The sequence below is a fragment of the Falco naumanni genome, chromosome 7 (assembly GCF_017639655.2).
Source record: "Falco naumanni isolate bFalNau1 chromosome 7, bFalNau1.pat, whole genome shotgun sequence".
NCBI classification, from domain to species: Eukaryota; Metazoa; Chordata; class Aves; order Falconiformes; family Falconidae; genus Falco; species Falco naumanni.
The window spans coordinates 37,749,996-37,767,279 of NC_054060.1; the positions used below are offsets into that span (position 1 = coordinate 37,749,996).

The 17,284-nt window shown below is 38.5% G+C and overlaps 1 protein-coding gene across 1 annotated transcript in view; it reads right to left on the minus strand.

The window, feature by feature from the left end:
* Positions 1–1,319: 1,319 nt before the first annotated feature.
* The window catches only part of WDR25 (WD repeat domain 25), a 64,597-nt gene continuing 48,632 nt past the window's right edge, over positions 1,320–17,284 (minus strand). The window contains exons 5-7 of the mRNA XM_040601762.1: positions 4,913–5,083; positions 2,492–2,632; positions 1,320–2,101 (exon numbers count right to left, since the gene is read on the minus strand). Of these exons, the coding sequence (XP_040457696.1) occupies positions 1,880–2,101; positions 2,492–2,632; positions 4,913–5,083 (534 nt within the window). The 3' untranslated portion in view covers positions 1,320–1,879. The remainder of the gene's footprint in view (positions 2,102–2,491; positions 2,633–4,912; positions 5,084–17,284) is intronic.

The window sequence follows — 17,284 nt, forward strand, 5'->3', positions numbered from 1 at the left end:
TTACTTAAAATCTGCGATTTAGAAGACTGTTCTGAAAACTTCTCTCTGAAAAAGCTGGTTTAACTGAGTATGTAAAACATAAATAAAAAACCCTTGTATTTGTGCCAGTAAGAAAAAAATCAGAATAATAAAAAGATGCTAAAGTGGAAAAGATGCTATTTTACATAACTTCTACACTCCATGACAGACAAGTTAAGCAACTCAATTATCCTATGTATGCTCAAATGCTTTCATAGACTAATCAGACCAAACAGAAGCCAGGCTTACAGCACTCACTACAAGGTAGCACATATTTACATGGAGTCAAGGCTGGGAAAACATACAGTTTATGTGACGCATAGACAATTTTTTTCCAGTGGTACATGGATGTATACACTAATATATAAAATGGATAATAATTTCTAGAACCAAGCAATACAAGTGCAGGGAATGCAAATTTAAAATACATTTACGAGCAATCTATACATACATAAATACACATTTATGACCTAATGAATTTTCTGTTCTCTGCAGAATAGGCCACCCTATTAGAACACCCTAATTATCTTAGAACACCCTAATTATTAGAACACCACCTAATAGAACACCCAAGAACATCCCCTGCACTGAATAGCATGATGACAATCTTCTGTGTCTGTGACATCAAGAAGTATGGAGAAATGCATGTGTGCTCACAATAAATTAGCATAGCATATTAATTGCTCCCCCCCACCCCAAATATCAATTCCATGATAGCCTTGAGTATTCACTTACCAAGAATAACAGGAGTAAAATAGTGAAATACAGACACCACGTATTAAAAAAAAGTTTATTTTTTTAATTTAAAATATTTACAAATAGTTCTGTTTTGTTTATATACAGCCATAAACTAAATTTAAAACTCAAGTTTAAACTTTGGGATTTCAAGAACATGAATTTACTGATGTCAAAATTAGCTTCAAGTTACATGGCACACCTTCCCCTGGAACTCTCAGAAGGCATTTTACAGTAAGTTGAGCTGGTAACAGCTACCCATTTCCCAAAGAAGCAGTCCCACCTGCCCTGCGATCTTCCCCTTCAGAAGCTGTTTTGCCTTGAACTACATTATTCTTCTCTAACCCTTCACTGATCAAGTCAGTGAGCTAAACTAGTGAAAAAGAAAATCCCAGGAAGATCAAACAGGTATTAATTGACCTGAACATCATCCTCTGTTAAATAACATGTCCTTACCAACTTTTTGGAGAGGACAAGAAGAAACAGCCTGAAGTTGCACCAGGGGAGGTTTAGATTGAGTATTAGGAAAAGTTTCTTCACTGAAAGGGTTGTCAAGCACTGGCACAGGCTGCCCAGGGAAGTGGCTGAGTCACCGTCCCTGGTAGTACTTAAAAGACTTGTAGATGTGGCACTTAGGGACATGGTTTAGTGGTGGACTTGGCAGTGCTAGTCTAACAGTTGGACTTAAAGATCTCAAGGGTCTTTTCCACCCTAAATGATTCTACAATTCTATGATAAAACCTGATTTAAGAAAGCTGGACTGAAATGCTATATAAAAAAACCCACAATAATTTTCTTAAGTTTAGCTACTCAAACCAGGGTGAGACTAGACGAACACCAAAAAATGGACACAAAAGGGACAGAAATTCGTCACCAGCTTCAGGTGACAAATAATGTGAATAACCTGGGCTGAAGAATGGAGTAAGACCACTTTTTTGCTTAGCAGCTAACCACAAGACCATCTTAACTGCATTACGAAAGTATACACTTAGAGGTCATAGAAGAAAAGACAGCAGTTTCTCCTGCTTACAACATATGACAACAAAATTTCACATTGGATACCATGGTTTATTTCCTATGCCTTTGACAGACTAACAGGAGACATCCTGAAAAGTAACTCTGCTTCTTATTGCCAGACCTTGATTTCTCCAGCCCAGTCACATGTTGCAAGGAGTGACGGCAAGACTGGGTGAAATATTGCACTCACACAAGCTTCTTTATGTGCAGACAAAGTGCGAATAATCCTAGCAGTATGATAGTTGTAGAAAAACACTTTGCCGTCTGAACTTCCTGTCACCAAAAGCGTTCCATCTGGAGAAAATTCACAGCCCACTGCATATCCTTCCACCTGTGAAAATCAATAACAGTGTAACTCCTGATGCTGATTAGATAAAGTTCATTGTGGTATACTTAAAATGAACACAGTACCAAAAATAAATAATTGTATCTTTAAATAAATATACACTAAGGACTTCTCCAGGTGTTTATTAAGACACAGCTATAACACAAACTTATTTAATCAAGTTATTAAATATTCATAAAGTCTTCTAATGACTATTTTCTTGAGGGTGTATATGATTCAAAATAGACTGGCACACAGGAAAGCAAACGAAGCCAATTAATATCTATCACTGATTTATAATCAAACACTATTAGCAGACACATTGAAAAGCACAGGTACTTGGCAATCTAACTTCCTTCTAGACGTGGATAATAAGTTCCCAGTGAAGAAGGATACCTTATGTCCTTCGTATCTTTTCTTTTTGTTGATTCGGTAAGGTCGCTGGGCAGAAAACAAAGCCATGTAGTTCCCATTCGTCTGAGCAACAAACACAGAATCTTTTGGGTGCAGAGTCAGACTTGGGCAAGTGTAACGCTCCTGGAAATAATTGTAAAGTGTTGTTTATGAAACTAAAGATTGGTGCAAATGATTCAGGTTATCTTTAGCACATTTGAAAGACCGTAGAAGGCAAGGTGTATCTAAGTCATCTCCCCAGTATACATTATACAGAGGTACTTAACTCATTACAATCCACTGGAAGTCTTACACCAAGGCAAATATTAAATCAAATCTGTATCCTGTTTTCCTAGGAACTGACCAAAATCCCATCTTCCTCTGAACATTATACTGCAGAACAGCTGCACAGAAGTAACTCCAACTTGATGGTACTCAATCATCCTCTTCCAGCCCAGGGAAGACTGAAGTTTGATTGTGAAAGTGAATCCTCTTCTCCCATTATCCCTTCCTCCCTCCACAGCCATACTGTGCCTTCCATGCTACTTTGTACAGTTCTCAAATCCTCCATCCTCTCAGTTCTGGCCACACTGACAGTAATAGAAATAGCTCCATCTAAACAGACACTTTCCCCACCCCACTCTGATGAAAAACAGGAAGGAAAGAAGGGAGGGAAAAAAAATATTATTATTAGCCTGCTGTCAGAAGCTCTGTATGACAGTGATTTCCCATGTAGACTGCTGCTGGCTGTAAGACCACAAATATCTGCAAAAATTAACAACACCTGGCCTTACTCAAATGTTCCTATTTAAGACTGAATTAAGATTGCTTTCAGAATTCTGCATGCTGACTGCATCAGAAATCAACTGCTCTTGCAAGGCTTCCACCAGGTCCAAACCTCTTCTAGTTGTAGCCTAACCTAAAGACATAGTGCTGAATTTTGAAGTCATGAATACAAATTAAGAGAGATTTGGCTGTAGGATGCATTTGCATGTGAAGGACACCTGGCTGACAGTGACCACTGGACACCATGGGTAGAGTGGGAAGAACATCAGACTGGTTTTGTTGTGTGGTTTGGGCGTGATGAACTGGGAAAGAAGTTCTGAGTATTGTAAAGTACTGGGCACAGAAACACAGAAAAGGTTAGGCAGTGTGCCTTGTTAGGAGGTGCTCTGTGGTGGAGCACTGCATGCTTCTGGGGAGAAACTGGGTCTAACAGTAAGAAATCAGAAAGTACAATGCAATCTGCCAAAGCACTGTGCAGTTACACTGGGTGTACTGTAGTAATGGCTTATTTTAGAGCTCTTAACTATTAATTTGTTAATGCAGATCAAATCCTATTGGGATCCGTTTGGAGAGCTCAGGAGTTCTCTCCCACCTTGAAGGGTTCAAAGGTGAAATTCAGAAAATTGAAGCAGAGTTTCCAAAATCACGACCAAGTTTTGTTTATTGAGAGTGCAGAAAAGGGAGGAAAAAAAGTCCATTTCAGAGATGCTGTAGTCATTTGGCAGGGGATAAGGGGGGAAAAAAGTTGGTTTTACCCCTTAATACTGAACCTGACTGGTCTGCAACTCATATATTCATAGCTGCTTCTACTTTTTTTTTTCTATTGCCTATCCAAGATGTTGATCGATTCAGCAGTAGACAAAGACATAACCATGGAAATTGACATAATGGGATTGTTTCATGTTTATCAACTACATGTCCCTGTCCATAGAGAACTGTTCATTTCAGCCAAAAAGCATCTATATACAATCCAATCATATTATATTACATGGGATATTAGACTTGGGTTTTCAAAGAAGACCCAGGGAGTTGGAATTATCTACTAACTTCCTAGGTAATCTCCTTTGAAGCTGTCAGCCTTCCTAGACAATTTAGTCCATTAAATATCTTGCTTAGGTAGATTACTGAGAGAACTACTGCACCTGCACTGATAAAAGAAAATTTTGCCTCTGTGATTATGCTGTACTAGGTATCTATATGCATGTATCAGGTTGCTATTACTATGCGAATATTAAACTCAATTTGTCAACAGCCCTCATTGCAGCTGATGAAAAATGTATGAAAAATTGTGGGAAAAGAAACGTGGCACTATAGCAACTACTGCCATGCACCACTGGCAAGCCAGAATGACACTGGTGGCCTTGCCTAAATATAGCTTAGATGTCAGTGAATGAGCACAGAGGTGTAAATATTTTTAACACAAGGAGACCTATCAGTCTTCAAGGTCATTTCTTAAGAATAAATATTTTTAGAATATAGAAACAAAGCAACCCCTCAACTTACATTAAGAGCATTTTATACATCACACAATGATCTTACAGAAAATCAAAAGCTGCCTTTTTTTTTTTTTTTTTTTACAACATTGACAGGCAAGAAATACTCAATAATGACCCAAACAAAACTAATTGTTAATCTTACATGAAAAATTTGATTGGAGATTTTCGCAGCACTTTGGAAGTCCCATGCAATAACGGTACGGTCAGCTGAGTCCCGGCTTACTGCATCTGTGCTTGTAAGAAACTCTTTTCCTTCAGGAAGAAAGAGTATATCCAATGTCTGTTGTACTGCAGCTTTGTACACTCTTAAAACCTAGTGGATAAAGAAGTTTGTTATTTTTTGGCAGATTAGAAGAACATGATAACCTGTGTTTTCTCTTTTTTTCATTAATAATTCTCTCCAATAAATTATATATTATTTTTAAATGCAAAAAAGTAACTGAATTTTAAATGCTGAAGTACTAGCATACTAAATAGCATGTTATTTTATGTAAAGAGTCCACAATAAAAGAAAGCATCAGTTTATACAATTTATATATACATAGACTTCTGTTATAAATATCCACGGAATTACAGTTACAACCAGAAAGAGATTTGGACAACACAATGTTGTGGAGCTGGGTGTACACAAACTCCCTTCTAATTTTATGAATTCTTCTAGAATCCCTAGAAGAGGAAAGGGGACCTTTGGCAGCAGGCTGGCCGACTTGGTGAAGTAGGTTTTAAACTGAAGGACTTGGCAGGCAGGGTTCAAAGTGGCCGCCCTATGTCATTGCAATCAGCTGGGGAATCAGCCAGGCCAACCAGAGCAGTGACAAATGTTCCTTAGTTGACTCCCAGGATGACAACCAGAAGACCAACCACCTCAAGTGTACGTCCCAGCATCTTTGGTATACGTACAGGCAAACAAAGCAATATTTGGGTCACTTAAAGCTTTGGGTTAACAGAACCTGGTTCTTATGGGTGACTTCAACAACTCAGACATTTGTTGGAAGAACACCACAACAGCTCATGTCATCCATCAAGTTCCTGGAATGCGTAGAGCACTGCTTCCTCATGCAAATGTTAGATGTGCCAACCAGGAATGAGGCACTGCTGGTCTTGCTACTCACAAACCCAGAAAACCTCCTCTGTAGTTTCTCGGTTAGCGATAGCCTCGGCTGCAGCGATGACAGTGTTGTGGAGTTTGGGTTCCTGCTGAGCATGCTGAAGGTTAGTATGAAGACAAAGGTTTTACATTTTAGAAGAGCGAACTTCAGCTCGCTCAGGGCTCAGTTGGGGAAGGATTCCATGGGAAACTTCCATAGAGGATAAAGGAGCTAGCGGGTGCTGGGAGTTTTTCAAGAACACTCTCCTGGAAGCACAAAAACAGTTCACCCCCTTTAAAGGTAAGGGAAAGAGGCAGAGCAAGAGACCCCCTCAGCTTAACTGTGAGCTTCTGAGTCTGCTCAGAATGAAGAGAAGAGTACCAGAGGTGGAAAAGCAGACCTACAGGGAGAGAGAGCTACAAGGGCATTGCCAGAGCGTGCAGAAATGCAGTCAGAAAAGCAAAGCTCAGCTCGAATTGAAATTGGCCAGGGATGTCAAAAACTACAAGAAAGGGTTCTTCAGGTACAAAAACGACAAATGGAAACAGAAGGAAAATGTTGTCCCAGTGTTACAAAGGAAGGGTGAATTAGTCACCAAGAACGCTAAAAAGACAGAGGTTCTCAATACTTTCTGCACCTCTGCCTTTACCAGCACTGCTGGGCCCCAAGCCTTGAGAACAGAAATCCAGGTTGGTGCAAACACACACACACTGCCAGTGAGGGAACACTTGGTATGTGAACTATTACAGGAGCTTGACCCGTGCAGATCAATGGGCCCTGAAAATATCCACCAGAGGATGTTAAGAGATCTGGCTGACATCATTGCAAGACTGCTCTCCGTAATCTTTGAGAAGTCGTGGAGATTGGGGGACATCCCAACAGACTGGAAGAAGGCTAATGTCACCCCCATCTACAAGAAGGCCTTAAAAGAGGATCCAGGAAGTTATAGGCACGTTAGTCTTACTTCAGTACCTGGGAAAGTTATCAAACAATTTCTCCAGGGGCCTATCACAAGTCAAATGAAGCACATGATTGGGAAAATCCACCATGAAATCACCAAGGGCAAATTGTGCTTGACAAACCTGATCACCTTCTGTGACAAAGTACCCTGCTCAGTTGAAGCAGGGTGAGCAGTGGACATGGTCTACCCGGATTTCACCAAGGCTTTCAATATCGTTTCCCACAGCCTCTTCCTAGAGAAACTGATGTGCTACGGTCAAGATAAGTGGTCTGCACAGCAGGTGGGGAACTGGCCAACAGGCTGCACCCAGAGGGTGGTGGTAAATAGCTCCTTCTCAAACTGGCAACCTGTCACAAGTAGGGTCCCTCAGGGATCAATATTGGAACCAAGACTGTATTATATCTTCATACATTATATGGATGATGGGATAAACTGCACCCTGATGAAGTTTGCTGATGATACCAAACTAAGTGGGGAACTGGATGCTTTGGAAGGAAGAGTCACCCTGCAGAAAGACCTGGATAGACAGAAGAGTGGGCTAACAAGAAACTTATAAGGTTCAACAAGTGTAAGGTCTGGCACCTGGGAAAACATAATCCAGGAGTGCAGAACAGGTTGGGATCCACCTGGCTGGGGAGCAGCTCTGTGGAAAGAGACCTGGGGGTCCTGGCGGACAACAAGCTGACAGCATGCTGCTGCAGCAAAGCAAGCCAACAGGATGCAACAAGGGCATCACCAGCAGAGATAAAGAAGTCATTACCCCACTCTACTCTGTGCCTCTCAGGCCATACCTGGAATTCTGTGTTCAGTTTCAGTCCCCACTATACAAAAAAGACATGGGCAGGCTGGAGGGGGTCCAGAGAAGGGCCATAAAGACGATCAAATAGCTGGGTAGCCTGCCATATGAAGAAGGGCTGAGAGAACTGGGTTTGTTCAGCCTTGAGAAAAGAAGGTTTACGGGAGGACTTATCACCCTGTTCCAGTATACAAAGGGTGGCTACAAAGAAAATGGCAAGTCGCTTTTTACAAGGGGTTGGGGTCTTACAGAAAAGAGACGAGGGGTAATGGGTACAATTTACTCCTGGGGAGATTCCTATTGGACATGAGGAAATTTTTTCACAATGAGAACAACCAGTCATTAGAATAATCTCCCCAGGGAAGCTGTAGATTCCCCAACGTTGGACACAACATTCAGCTGGACAGGGTGCTGGGCCATCTGGTTTAGACCGTGCTTTTCCCATAGAGGTTTGGAACAGATGATTCTTGAGGTCCCCTTCCAACATGGTATTCTATGATTCTGTGATTGAACTTGGAACACTGAGGATCAGTCTGAGGATCTCTCCTTCCTCCTTCCAGGAAACTTCAGAAGTGTAAGTTTTTGGTCTTTTTGTTCTCAAAATTTTCAGCTAGTTATAAAGCCAGAGAAAAGAAAGCGATTAGGTTAGTGGGGATTTGGGACTTACAGGTATGAAAAGGACACAGCAGGAAATGAATATGCTTGTTCATCATTCTGGACTTATGTATAAATCACTGTTTATGACTAGGAATGAGTAAACTTGGTGAATCTGCCAGTCCCATGCTGCTGAGTCATTGCCTAATTTGCAGTTGGTGAGACCCCACTGTCAGGACCATACAGCAAGGGTGCAAAGCTGGCATGCTCAGTTAGAAACTGCCTGTGGGGCCAACACGGACATGCTCAGCCAAAGGGTACACCATGCACCCTGCAGCAGATACCTCAATCCCATGAAAAACTCAGTCTGACACCTTCTCTTGAAAAAGGAAACCCAAGCAGAGCGTGCTCTTTTCAAGTCCTTCCAGAGAGGGAGGGATGAAAGTGACAGGAGTGCTGCTGTCAAACAGTTCGGTGCTTTATGGACTCAGCCAGGATCCTGTCTTTGTCTACAGGGATTCAGTCCCACACCTCCCACCTCATCTGCCTACCAGCTGTCCTGGCAAGAGGCAGTCTGTTGCTTCTGCTAAAGCAGTGGTCTTTTCTGTCACTCTGCTGAAAATGCAGGGCAGCAGGGAGAGTCATCAATACTTCAAAGCACATCTGGGCTCAGGATTAAATAATATGGCTCATCCACTAGGTCCCATCACGTAATTAATACATATGAACATTCTCTACAGAAGTTTTTGATGTAAAAGGAAATAACAAAGTTCCCAAAACAAAAAAAGCAAAAAAACCAACAACAAAACAAACAGAGTTCCTAAATCTAGATCCTCTTTCAGGGCTTGTACCAAAGTGGGTTGGATCCACGCAGAAAAATAGTCCTCAGCCACAGGATTCTGAATATTTTAACAGCCTCTGAGCTGGATCTTAAAAAAAGTAAGAGATTTTGAACTATTTAAGGAATCTATGAACACTTTGAATTTCTTTCTTTCCACCTTCCTTCATGAAATTCTGCATCTATGTTGTCTACTTTAAATTTTGCAAATCAATACTTTCACTTTCTTTTCTCTGATTTGCCTCCAGTGAAGAGAAACTTCAAGGCAAGTGGCCACATCAAAGCAATCCATCTCTCTGATTGTGGTGATCCTTAAAACTAGGACACTGGAAAACTCCTAGTTCTTAATATATAAATATATCTCTCTCTTTTTCTTTCCAAGATAGCTAAAACGTAGCAGCCTGCACTTTGAACAGGGTGTTCAGACGTTAGTCCTCCTTCTAATGTCACCAGAAGAACCAAAAGCAGAGTGCTCCAAGTATTTTACTGAAACAGTTCCCAATTTTGTGAGGCATTTCAGTGCCTACCTTATACCCGTAACACAGCAGGTGACTACTGACTTCAGGGTCCAGACCTTTTATAGTTACTGTAAGCACATATATATTTTTTTTAATAATTTTCAGGTGTCACAGTGAAATATCCTGGATTATACCTCTGGTTTGTACTTTAACCAATAAAAGAAAAATAATTTCAAGCATCGAACACAACATGAGAACTTCTTGATTTCTTGCCTCAATCTCAAAAATCTATGACTGTTTGGAAATGCTCAGAACTAGCTGACCCTGCTTTAGGGTAGTGATATACTAGATTATCTCCCAAGAGCCCTTCCAGCTTTGCTTTCTGTGATCCAGCATGTGGAAAGATGGCAGCAGCAGCTGCTCCAATTGCTTTTCACAGGCTCTGTGAAACGTACAGTTTAGAAACATGATGTTTGCATTCAGTGAAGTCCTCAGTCATGCAAGCACCCTACACTCCCTGTAATAACATCAACTAGATTTAAACCTGCAGAATCAAAAACTGCCACACTTTTCAGCAATCTGCCTGAATTTTGAAGATAGTGAATATATAAACGTGTTACTTGCTCTCATCAGGATTTTCAGCCTAGGAACCCACATAATACACAAAGCAATTAAATTTGTAAAGCCAAAAGTGATATTTGCATGTTTATAGCCTCCACTTTCTCTACAGAGAAATCACCATGCATAGCTCTGTCTTCACAGCATTATAAAAGGAAGTCCATAGTTCATTAGTAAAGTAGAAATTCAAGCTATGTTATAGGAGCAAAAATAAAAATAAAGCCCAAACTAAAAAAAAAAAAAAAACAACAACAACAAAAAAAAACAAACAAAAAAAACCCCAAAACACAACAACAAACCTACAAAATATAAAAGCTGCCTGGAATGAGAAATGGAAAACCATACAGAAACAGCTGTATATAGAAAAAGACAGCTGTAAGAACTGCATGAGAACTGAAATGAAAGTTAAATTGAGAGGAGGGGACATAAAAGGCGACTGAAGGAGGCAGCTACTTAGCAGCAGGCACTTCACAGAAGTGACAAGTCCCAGCCAGAGAGTCAGCAACATCAGAGTGTGGAGCAGCACAAACACATAGAAGCAGGGACAGAGAAGCAGAAACAAAGGCCAGTTGGTGCTGGGAAATTAAGAACCACCATATAGAGCAATAAGTGATCATAAAGTCCCAAACAGTGAGTCACAATAGTGATTCTTTAACATTTTCTTATTTTAAAGATTAAAAACTGAGACATACTATTTGGGTCTTCATCTTCTAAAAAAAAAAAAACACCACCCTTGTGACAGGTATGTAGGTACAAGGGGTTAGGTTTAGATTTGGGACTTACTTTTAACAGGTTTTGGAGCAAGAGACATCTCTCAGTAAGGAAAAAGAAGATATTGTGAAGCTGGTAATGTGCATATACTTTTAATTTATTAAATCCTGTTGGGCTCTTAATAAACCGCCACTGTCTATTTAAACATTTTCAGTGCTAATCATTAAATATATTTGCTTGTCTGTTATTTAATATCTAACAAAATTGCCTGTGTATCTTAGCTCTGCAACAGAAAACTTTTACAAAAAATCAGTACAAAAGACCATCTTTTTCTATATGTTTCATACATACCTCAGAAAAAACATGCTGTTTAATCTTCAAACCACACAGTAAGAACTGACTCAGAGAACAATAAATTAATGCTTTGAATAGCAGTTGGGAACTTGATATACATAGTATTTAAATTCCCCTATAAAGAGAGCTTTCAAAAAATAACCAATTGCAACACCCTTGCTCAGAAAAGTACTCATAATTAAACCTGCTTTGTTCTACCTTAGACAATTAATTCATTACATGCCTGAGGAACCTGCCTGGGGAAAGCACCAGTTTCCCTGCCCTGCTGGCTTTAGTTTGTTAATAACAGCTTTTGCTCTTTTTCTATTTGCAGATTTATCACCCATAAGCACTAGAAAATCACAGTCCACTTCTTCAAGCTAAGCATTTTCTGGACATAAAAGAAATAATTTCAAAGGAAGGCCTAATAGGTTCTGGTGTCAACACAATCCAACATAATAATAAAGCTTCTTCACTGTGGCAAGAGTTCATGGCTGCAGGCATTTGACAAGAAAGGTAATTTAAGCAAATTAAATCAATTTCAAACAGGTTCTTATGGTTCTGGTGATTTGAAAAGCATGCTGTAATGCTGAATTCAAGGTACATATTTCAGATGGGTGTTCTATAATAATTCTCTGCATAAAGCACATGGCTGGTATTTTGTTTGTCAAGAAAAGCTCAAAGCCTCCACACAAGCAATTCAAAAGCTGCTGCTCGCTCCAGCTCTATGATGGTCACCCATAACTTATGTGCACTGCACCTTTCTAAAATCCCCTCAAACTTTATGCAAGTGATCAGAAAGAAGTGTGCTTTTATATTGGCCTGAACATCAGGAGATGAGGTCTCAAAACAAATCTAACAGGCAGTCTGGATGGTCATGGAAAAAAGCCTTAATCAGTTAGTGCCATGGTTTCCAACCTGTAAAAATGGCCATATTTTTTCTTCCACTTCTTGTTCTAACTTTTTCGATCAAGTGCTTTGGCATGAAACTGCCTCTTCCTCATGGCATTTTGGGTAATTAATAGAATGGCGGACTGATCTAAGTTTCCCCTGTGAAACAGTACTACACCATTACTAGTAATAAAAAGAGCATTTTAACTTAAAAGGAAGTTTATTTTGGCACAATATACAAGCTTTTTCATCTACTGCACTACAAGCTATTTGTGTTTATCTATTCTAGAGAGTAAGGTGTTGAGGCAGATGACTATTATTTGCTTTTTAGCTACGTGCACCCAACAAAAACACAACCATGTGACAAATCCAATTTATGTCTCTAATCTCCATCTGAAAACTTTAATGGCAATTTTAATCAAAACACATGGCAATATCATAGACAAGAAGATCAAGCATGCTACAGTCTTCTGTTCTTCTAAAGTCTTTTGACATGACTGCTGTATTTCTCTTTATGTAATGGAAAAAGATTGTTTTGCTTTTCTGTTTAAGTTTTTTTTCTGTTTGTTCCGTTTTCAGACACAGCTCAAGATTATCAAGGGGTCTTAAGAATAATTAAAAGGAAAGGGAGACTGATTAAAATGAAGAAGTGGTTGAGCTTAATCTGGTATTGATCTATAAGACTTTAGGTATGAACAGTGTACACTTTTTTTTTTTTTTAAAGTCACTTTCCAATTGCTTGAGAAGGCACAAGAATCTTGTGATGGAAAGTATCAACCAGTTATTAGGAAAAAAATACATTTTCCCATCAGATTTTGTATGTAAAATTATTTCCCCATCTCAAATAGGATAAGAAGTGAAATCTGTATATAGGAAACAGACAATCAACATCTGAGATACAGATTGGCTTTTCTTTGAGGAGCAATAATCAAGGACTTTTCAGTACAGAAATGAGACAACCAAAGGGAATATGAAAGAATTAGAGATAAAATCTGAGAGGTATGGAGAAGGTGAACAGTTTCTTTCACTATAAGAATTTAGAATCCAAGCTAACAGAAGGCAGCTTCAAAACACACAGAACAAGATGCTGTGTTGCACAATACAGATAGAATTTGAATTCCTTGCTACAGGCCATTGCAAAGGAAAAAAAAATATCAAGAACAACCAATTCCACAGCATGAAAACTTAAAGAGAGCCATGAAAGACAAAGACGCTATCTGTGGTGCAGGAAGCCCCTAAACTGTAATGTCAAAAGACCTAGGTAACCATTGCTGGCAATTGTGCTGAAGAAGTTTGCTGTGCTTTCATATTCTTGTTTTTCAAAAGCGTACTGGCTGCTGCTGGGGGTGTAAAATTTGTCTAGAAATGGGCTGAAACCAGAACAGCTATACTCTGACAGCTTCTCACTCAAACACTCCAGAAGGAGGCATGTTTTGTTCCTGGCCCATTTCACTCTCTCCAGGAGCAGTTGCTCCAGGAGAGATTGTTTGCACAGACAGGTCTATGATTCTCATCTGCAATACCACTGTATGAGGTTTCCAAATAAACACAGTAGGACTGCTCATGTATGTGATACAGCCACAGAAAATGTGCCTTCACACTCAGAAAAAGGACCCCTGAACGTTAACATTTAAAAAAAAAAAAATATGCCATTACACAAATGAAAATGTACCCCCACCGTATTTCTTTAAAATTTTGTTCATAGATTCAGGAAGGATTTCTCTGACTGTGAAAAGAATAACTTTAGTTTTCTGTAGGACTGAATAAATCATCTTATTTTAATTACATTGTTCTTCCTAACACCACCAGTACATGACAATGTATTGGCTGTTACTATAGAAACCAGAAGTGCAAGTAGTTCCACCAATTTCTACAGCCTTTTTTCATATTTATATGCTATCCAGAGACAAATTCATTAGGTCTCCTAAATACATGCTACTTAAAATGACTGCATCTCATCTGAAAGAAACTGCAATAGAATGTTTCCAAGGAAACAAATGCACTGCACTTACACTCTAAATTTATTAATTTTTTTAAACTGTGCTTTAATGACTTAGGCTTATTTCTTTTATAAACACAAGTATGGAGAAATAGCTCAATAACATAACAAGCATCTCTCATATTTTCTTTTTAAGCATAAAGCTATAGATAATAGTTGCAATATTGTAGCTAAACAATGTTCAGTCCACAGTAACAAACCAAGATGGGGGGGGAACCCTGCTGTTACTCTGCCTTTGCCTCTGTTAATAATTAAAATTCTGTAGTGTGTTTCTAGACTAATTTTAAAAGCTCAAAATAACTACTTCCACAATTTTTCTAGTTAATTTGTTCTAAGCTTATAAGACCGCAGTTTCAAAAACAGGAGTTTTATGTAAATCTTCAAATCTAAGTTTTCCTTGAATTTGTCTATCACCCCGAGATTATTCATCTGTTTTGAAACCTTCTTTACACCCTGAGAAAACATTATTAGTCCCAAAAGGCTGGACCTTTCTATTCATTTGTACTCTTCCCATTTCTAATAAGTCATTGCTATTTTTCCTCCATGACATTTTTTCCCCCTGAATGTGCTAGCACGATACTTTCTGTAATACATATTTTTTGAAAAATAAATGTTGTCTCCATTTGGAGTTGTGCCTGATCTCCCCTTTAGCTAAATACCTAGGTTACTCCCTGCCTTCTCCAGCTTTAATTGCTCTATCAAAGTCCAAAATCATAGAGTGATATCAAGTAAGCTTCATGCAATCAACCATTGCTTAACTCCTATAACCCTTTTTTATATATCATTTCTTTTATTTCTATATCTGTAACTAATCTTTCTTTCAAAGTCTGTTCTGTGGCTGTGTCAGGTCACACTACACTGGGTCTCCGCTGCCTGATGCCCTTCCTCTCCTTCCCTCCCCGTTTAACATAAGCAGTGGATTTGCATTTCTGGAGGTCCAAATGCTTAAACTATTGCTTAAAGATCATAGCCACAGCTCTGTCACCTTCCACTTAGTCTTTCTCCAGATTACTGCATGGTGCTTTGACAGGACTCGCTGCTCCAACAGCTAAAGCAGATGGCTCTTGCCAAAGCTCCAATGGGCCTCCGTGGTTTATAAGACAGAACACAGACACGAACATCAACAGACAGGAGATCAAAACCAAAATACATCCAACAGATGAATGAAGTATTCTTCAATTTTTTACAGAGTCCAAAAAACTGTTAGTGATCTCCTTACCTCTGAGTTCCTTGTGGTTTTGCATGCACATGATAAAGAATCAGTTCCTGAACGCTTACAAAATGTTAAGAGTTTCATCAATCACAGCAGAATATAAATAAAAGGTAAAATATGTAAAACTCAAAAATAATTATATGGATACATTTAAAAAATTTAAATGAACACCTTCAGATACAAGTTCTTGAGCGCTGTATGTCCTTTCAGCAGGGCTAATAGCATCCCTGCCTTACACTATGCAAAACCTTGCTGACGTGTATATAAATTTTTTCAACTCAGTTTGACAATTCAGTCAGGATAAAAAGAACTTCAGCTACTTAACAGTACTACCAGTACAACACAGTTACAGTTGTAGTCTTGTTCTGACATTACATCTGTGTAAGCTTAGAAATCCAATTTAAAAAGAAAAAAAATTTACCTGTAATCATATTTTCTTTTGTGAACATGATAAAGTCCTTATTGCTAAGCTAAAGGATACAAGTCTCAACCCTTTGTTCTCTTTGGTATTTCAAGGAATATTAAAATTTCAGGTAGAATGAGTGGTTCAAATATATATTGTCTCCTGTCTGAAAAGCTAATGTAGATTGCCCAAAACAAAGTGACTGTAATTCAACCAGTTTATGCTGAACACCTTAAGAAATTCTTCCACAGCTCAGGGAAAGGGACTACTTCTAAAATACATAACTACATTAAGGTCTCAGTGTTATTGCATAATTATTTTACAGGGGTTTTCTAGGTTCAACTCTGAGGTCCAAAGATCCCATGGGGTCCGTTCAGTATGATGCTCTCTCCTTGGTTGACACTGCAGACATTTTTTTTTTAATATAAAAAAAGCATAACAGCTTACTTCCAAGTTTTCTGGTCTTTTCATAACATCTCTATAAACATTCTCAAAATGTTTCATAAATTTAATCAATTCATTATACAGCAATATAAGATCTTCAGAATTATCTTTTCAGCATAGAAGCAAAACTGTGTTTAACACAAACATAAAGAACTACCACTATAATAAATCTCTACACACTATTCAACTGAGGGGTTTATTCTCTTTTTTCCCCCCAGGCTTTGATTACTTGTCTGTGTAATTTTGAGATGCCTTTACATTTCACTAACCAGTTAACAAGCTGTTTCATCCATTAATTTCTGAAATATATTGTTTAGCTTTATGTTGAGGATTTTAACTTGCTTATTGATCTTTCATTCTTTATCTTGCTCAATACTCAATGTAACATTTGAAATCATTTTGCCTATTTGCTCAACAGAACATGGATAGCAATAAATGTCTTTCAACTTTTTTTTTTTTTTTTTTTAGATCTACCTTTCTGATTAATAGCCTACTGTATATTTCTCAATGTTTTAGTAGCTGAAAGGCTGCCTCAAACCTATATTCATTTTCTCCGGACTTAGAAATCCAATTTTTATATCACATTCAATACATGAATAAATATTAGTAATTTATGCTCATAAATTTATGCTCCACTTAAAAATGGGTTGCACATCAAAAAAGTGAGATTTGTAAAGTACTAATTTGGAAAAATACCACTATTAGCTATTCTACATCATTTTCTATCAGCAGAAAGCACCAATGTGGTACATTGGCATAAAGCAGCCCATTTCAACCACTGCATGTATGTGTAATTTTTTGTTATTAGTCATTTTCTCTACCTCTGTGAAGCCTAATGCTTTGCTCTGAATTTCCACCAAAAATTCCCTCATTTCCTGATATACAATTATCATTTTACCTCCCATAGTCACATTTAAGATGTACAAGTGGGTAGCCTGTTAAAACACAGGAGTATATCCTAAACAATGACCTCAGAAATTGAATTACCAGCGAATGCTGAAATTGAGTTTTCAATGTGCAATGAGTAACAAGATTCAAGCTCTTGATTTAGGATGCTCACTCTATTGACAGAATATGCTGCAAAGCCTGAAAAGGCTATCGGGAGTATGATGATGGGAACAAAATAATCATTAGTTCACTCACACATCATTGCAAGCTGAATGACAG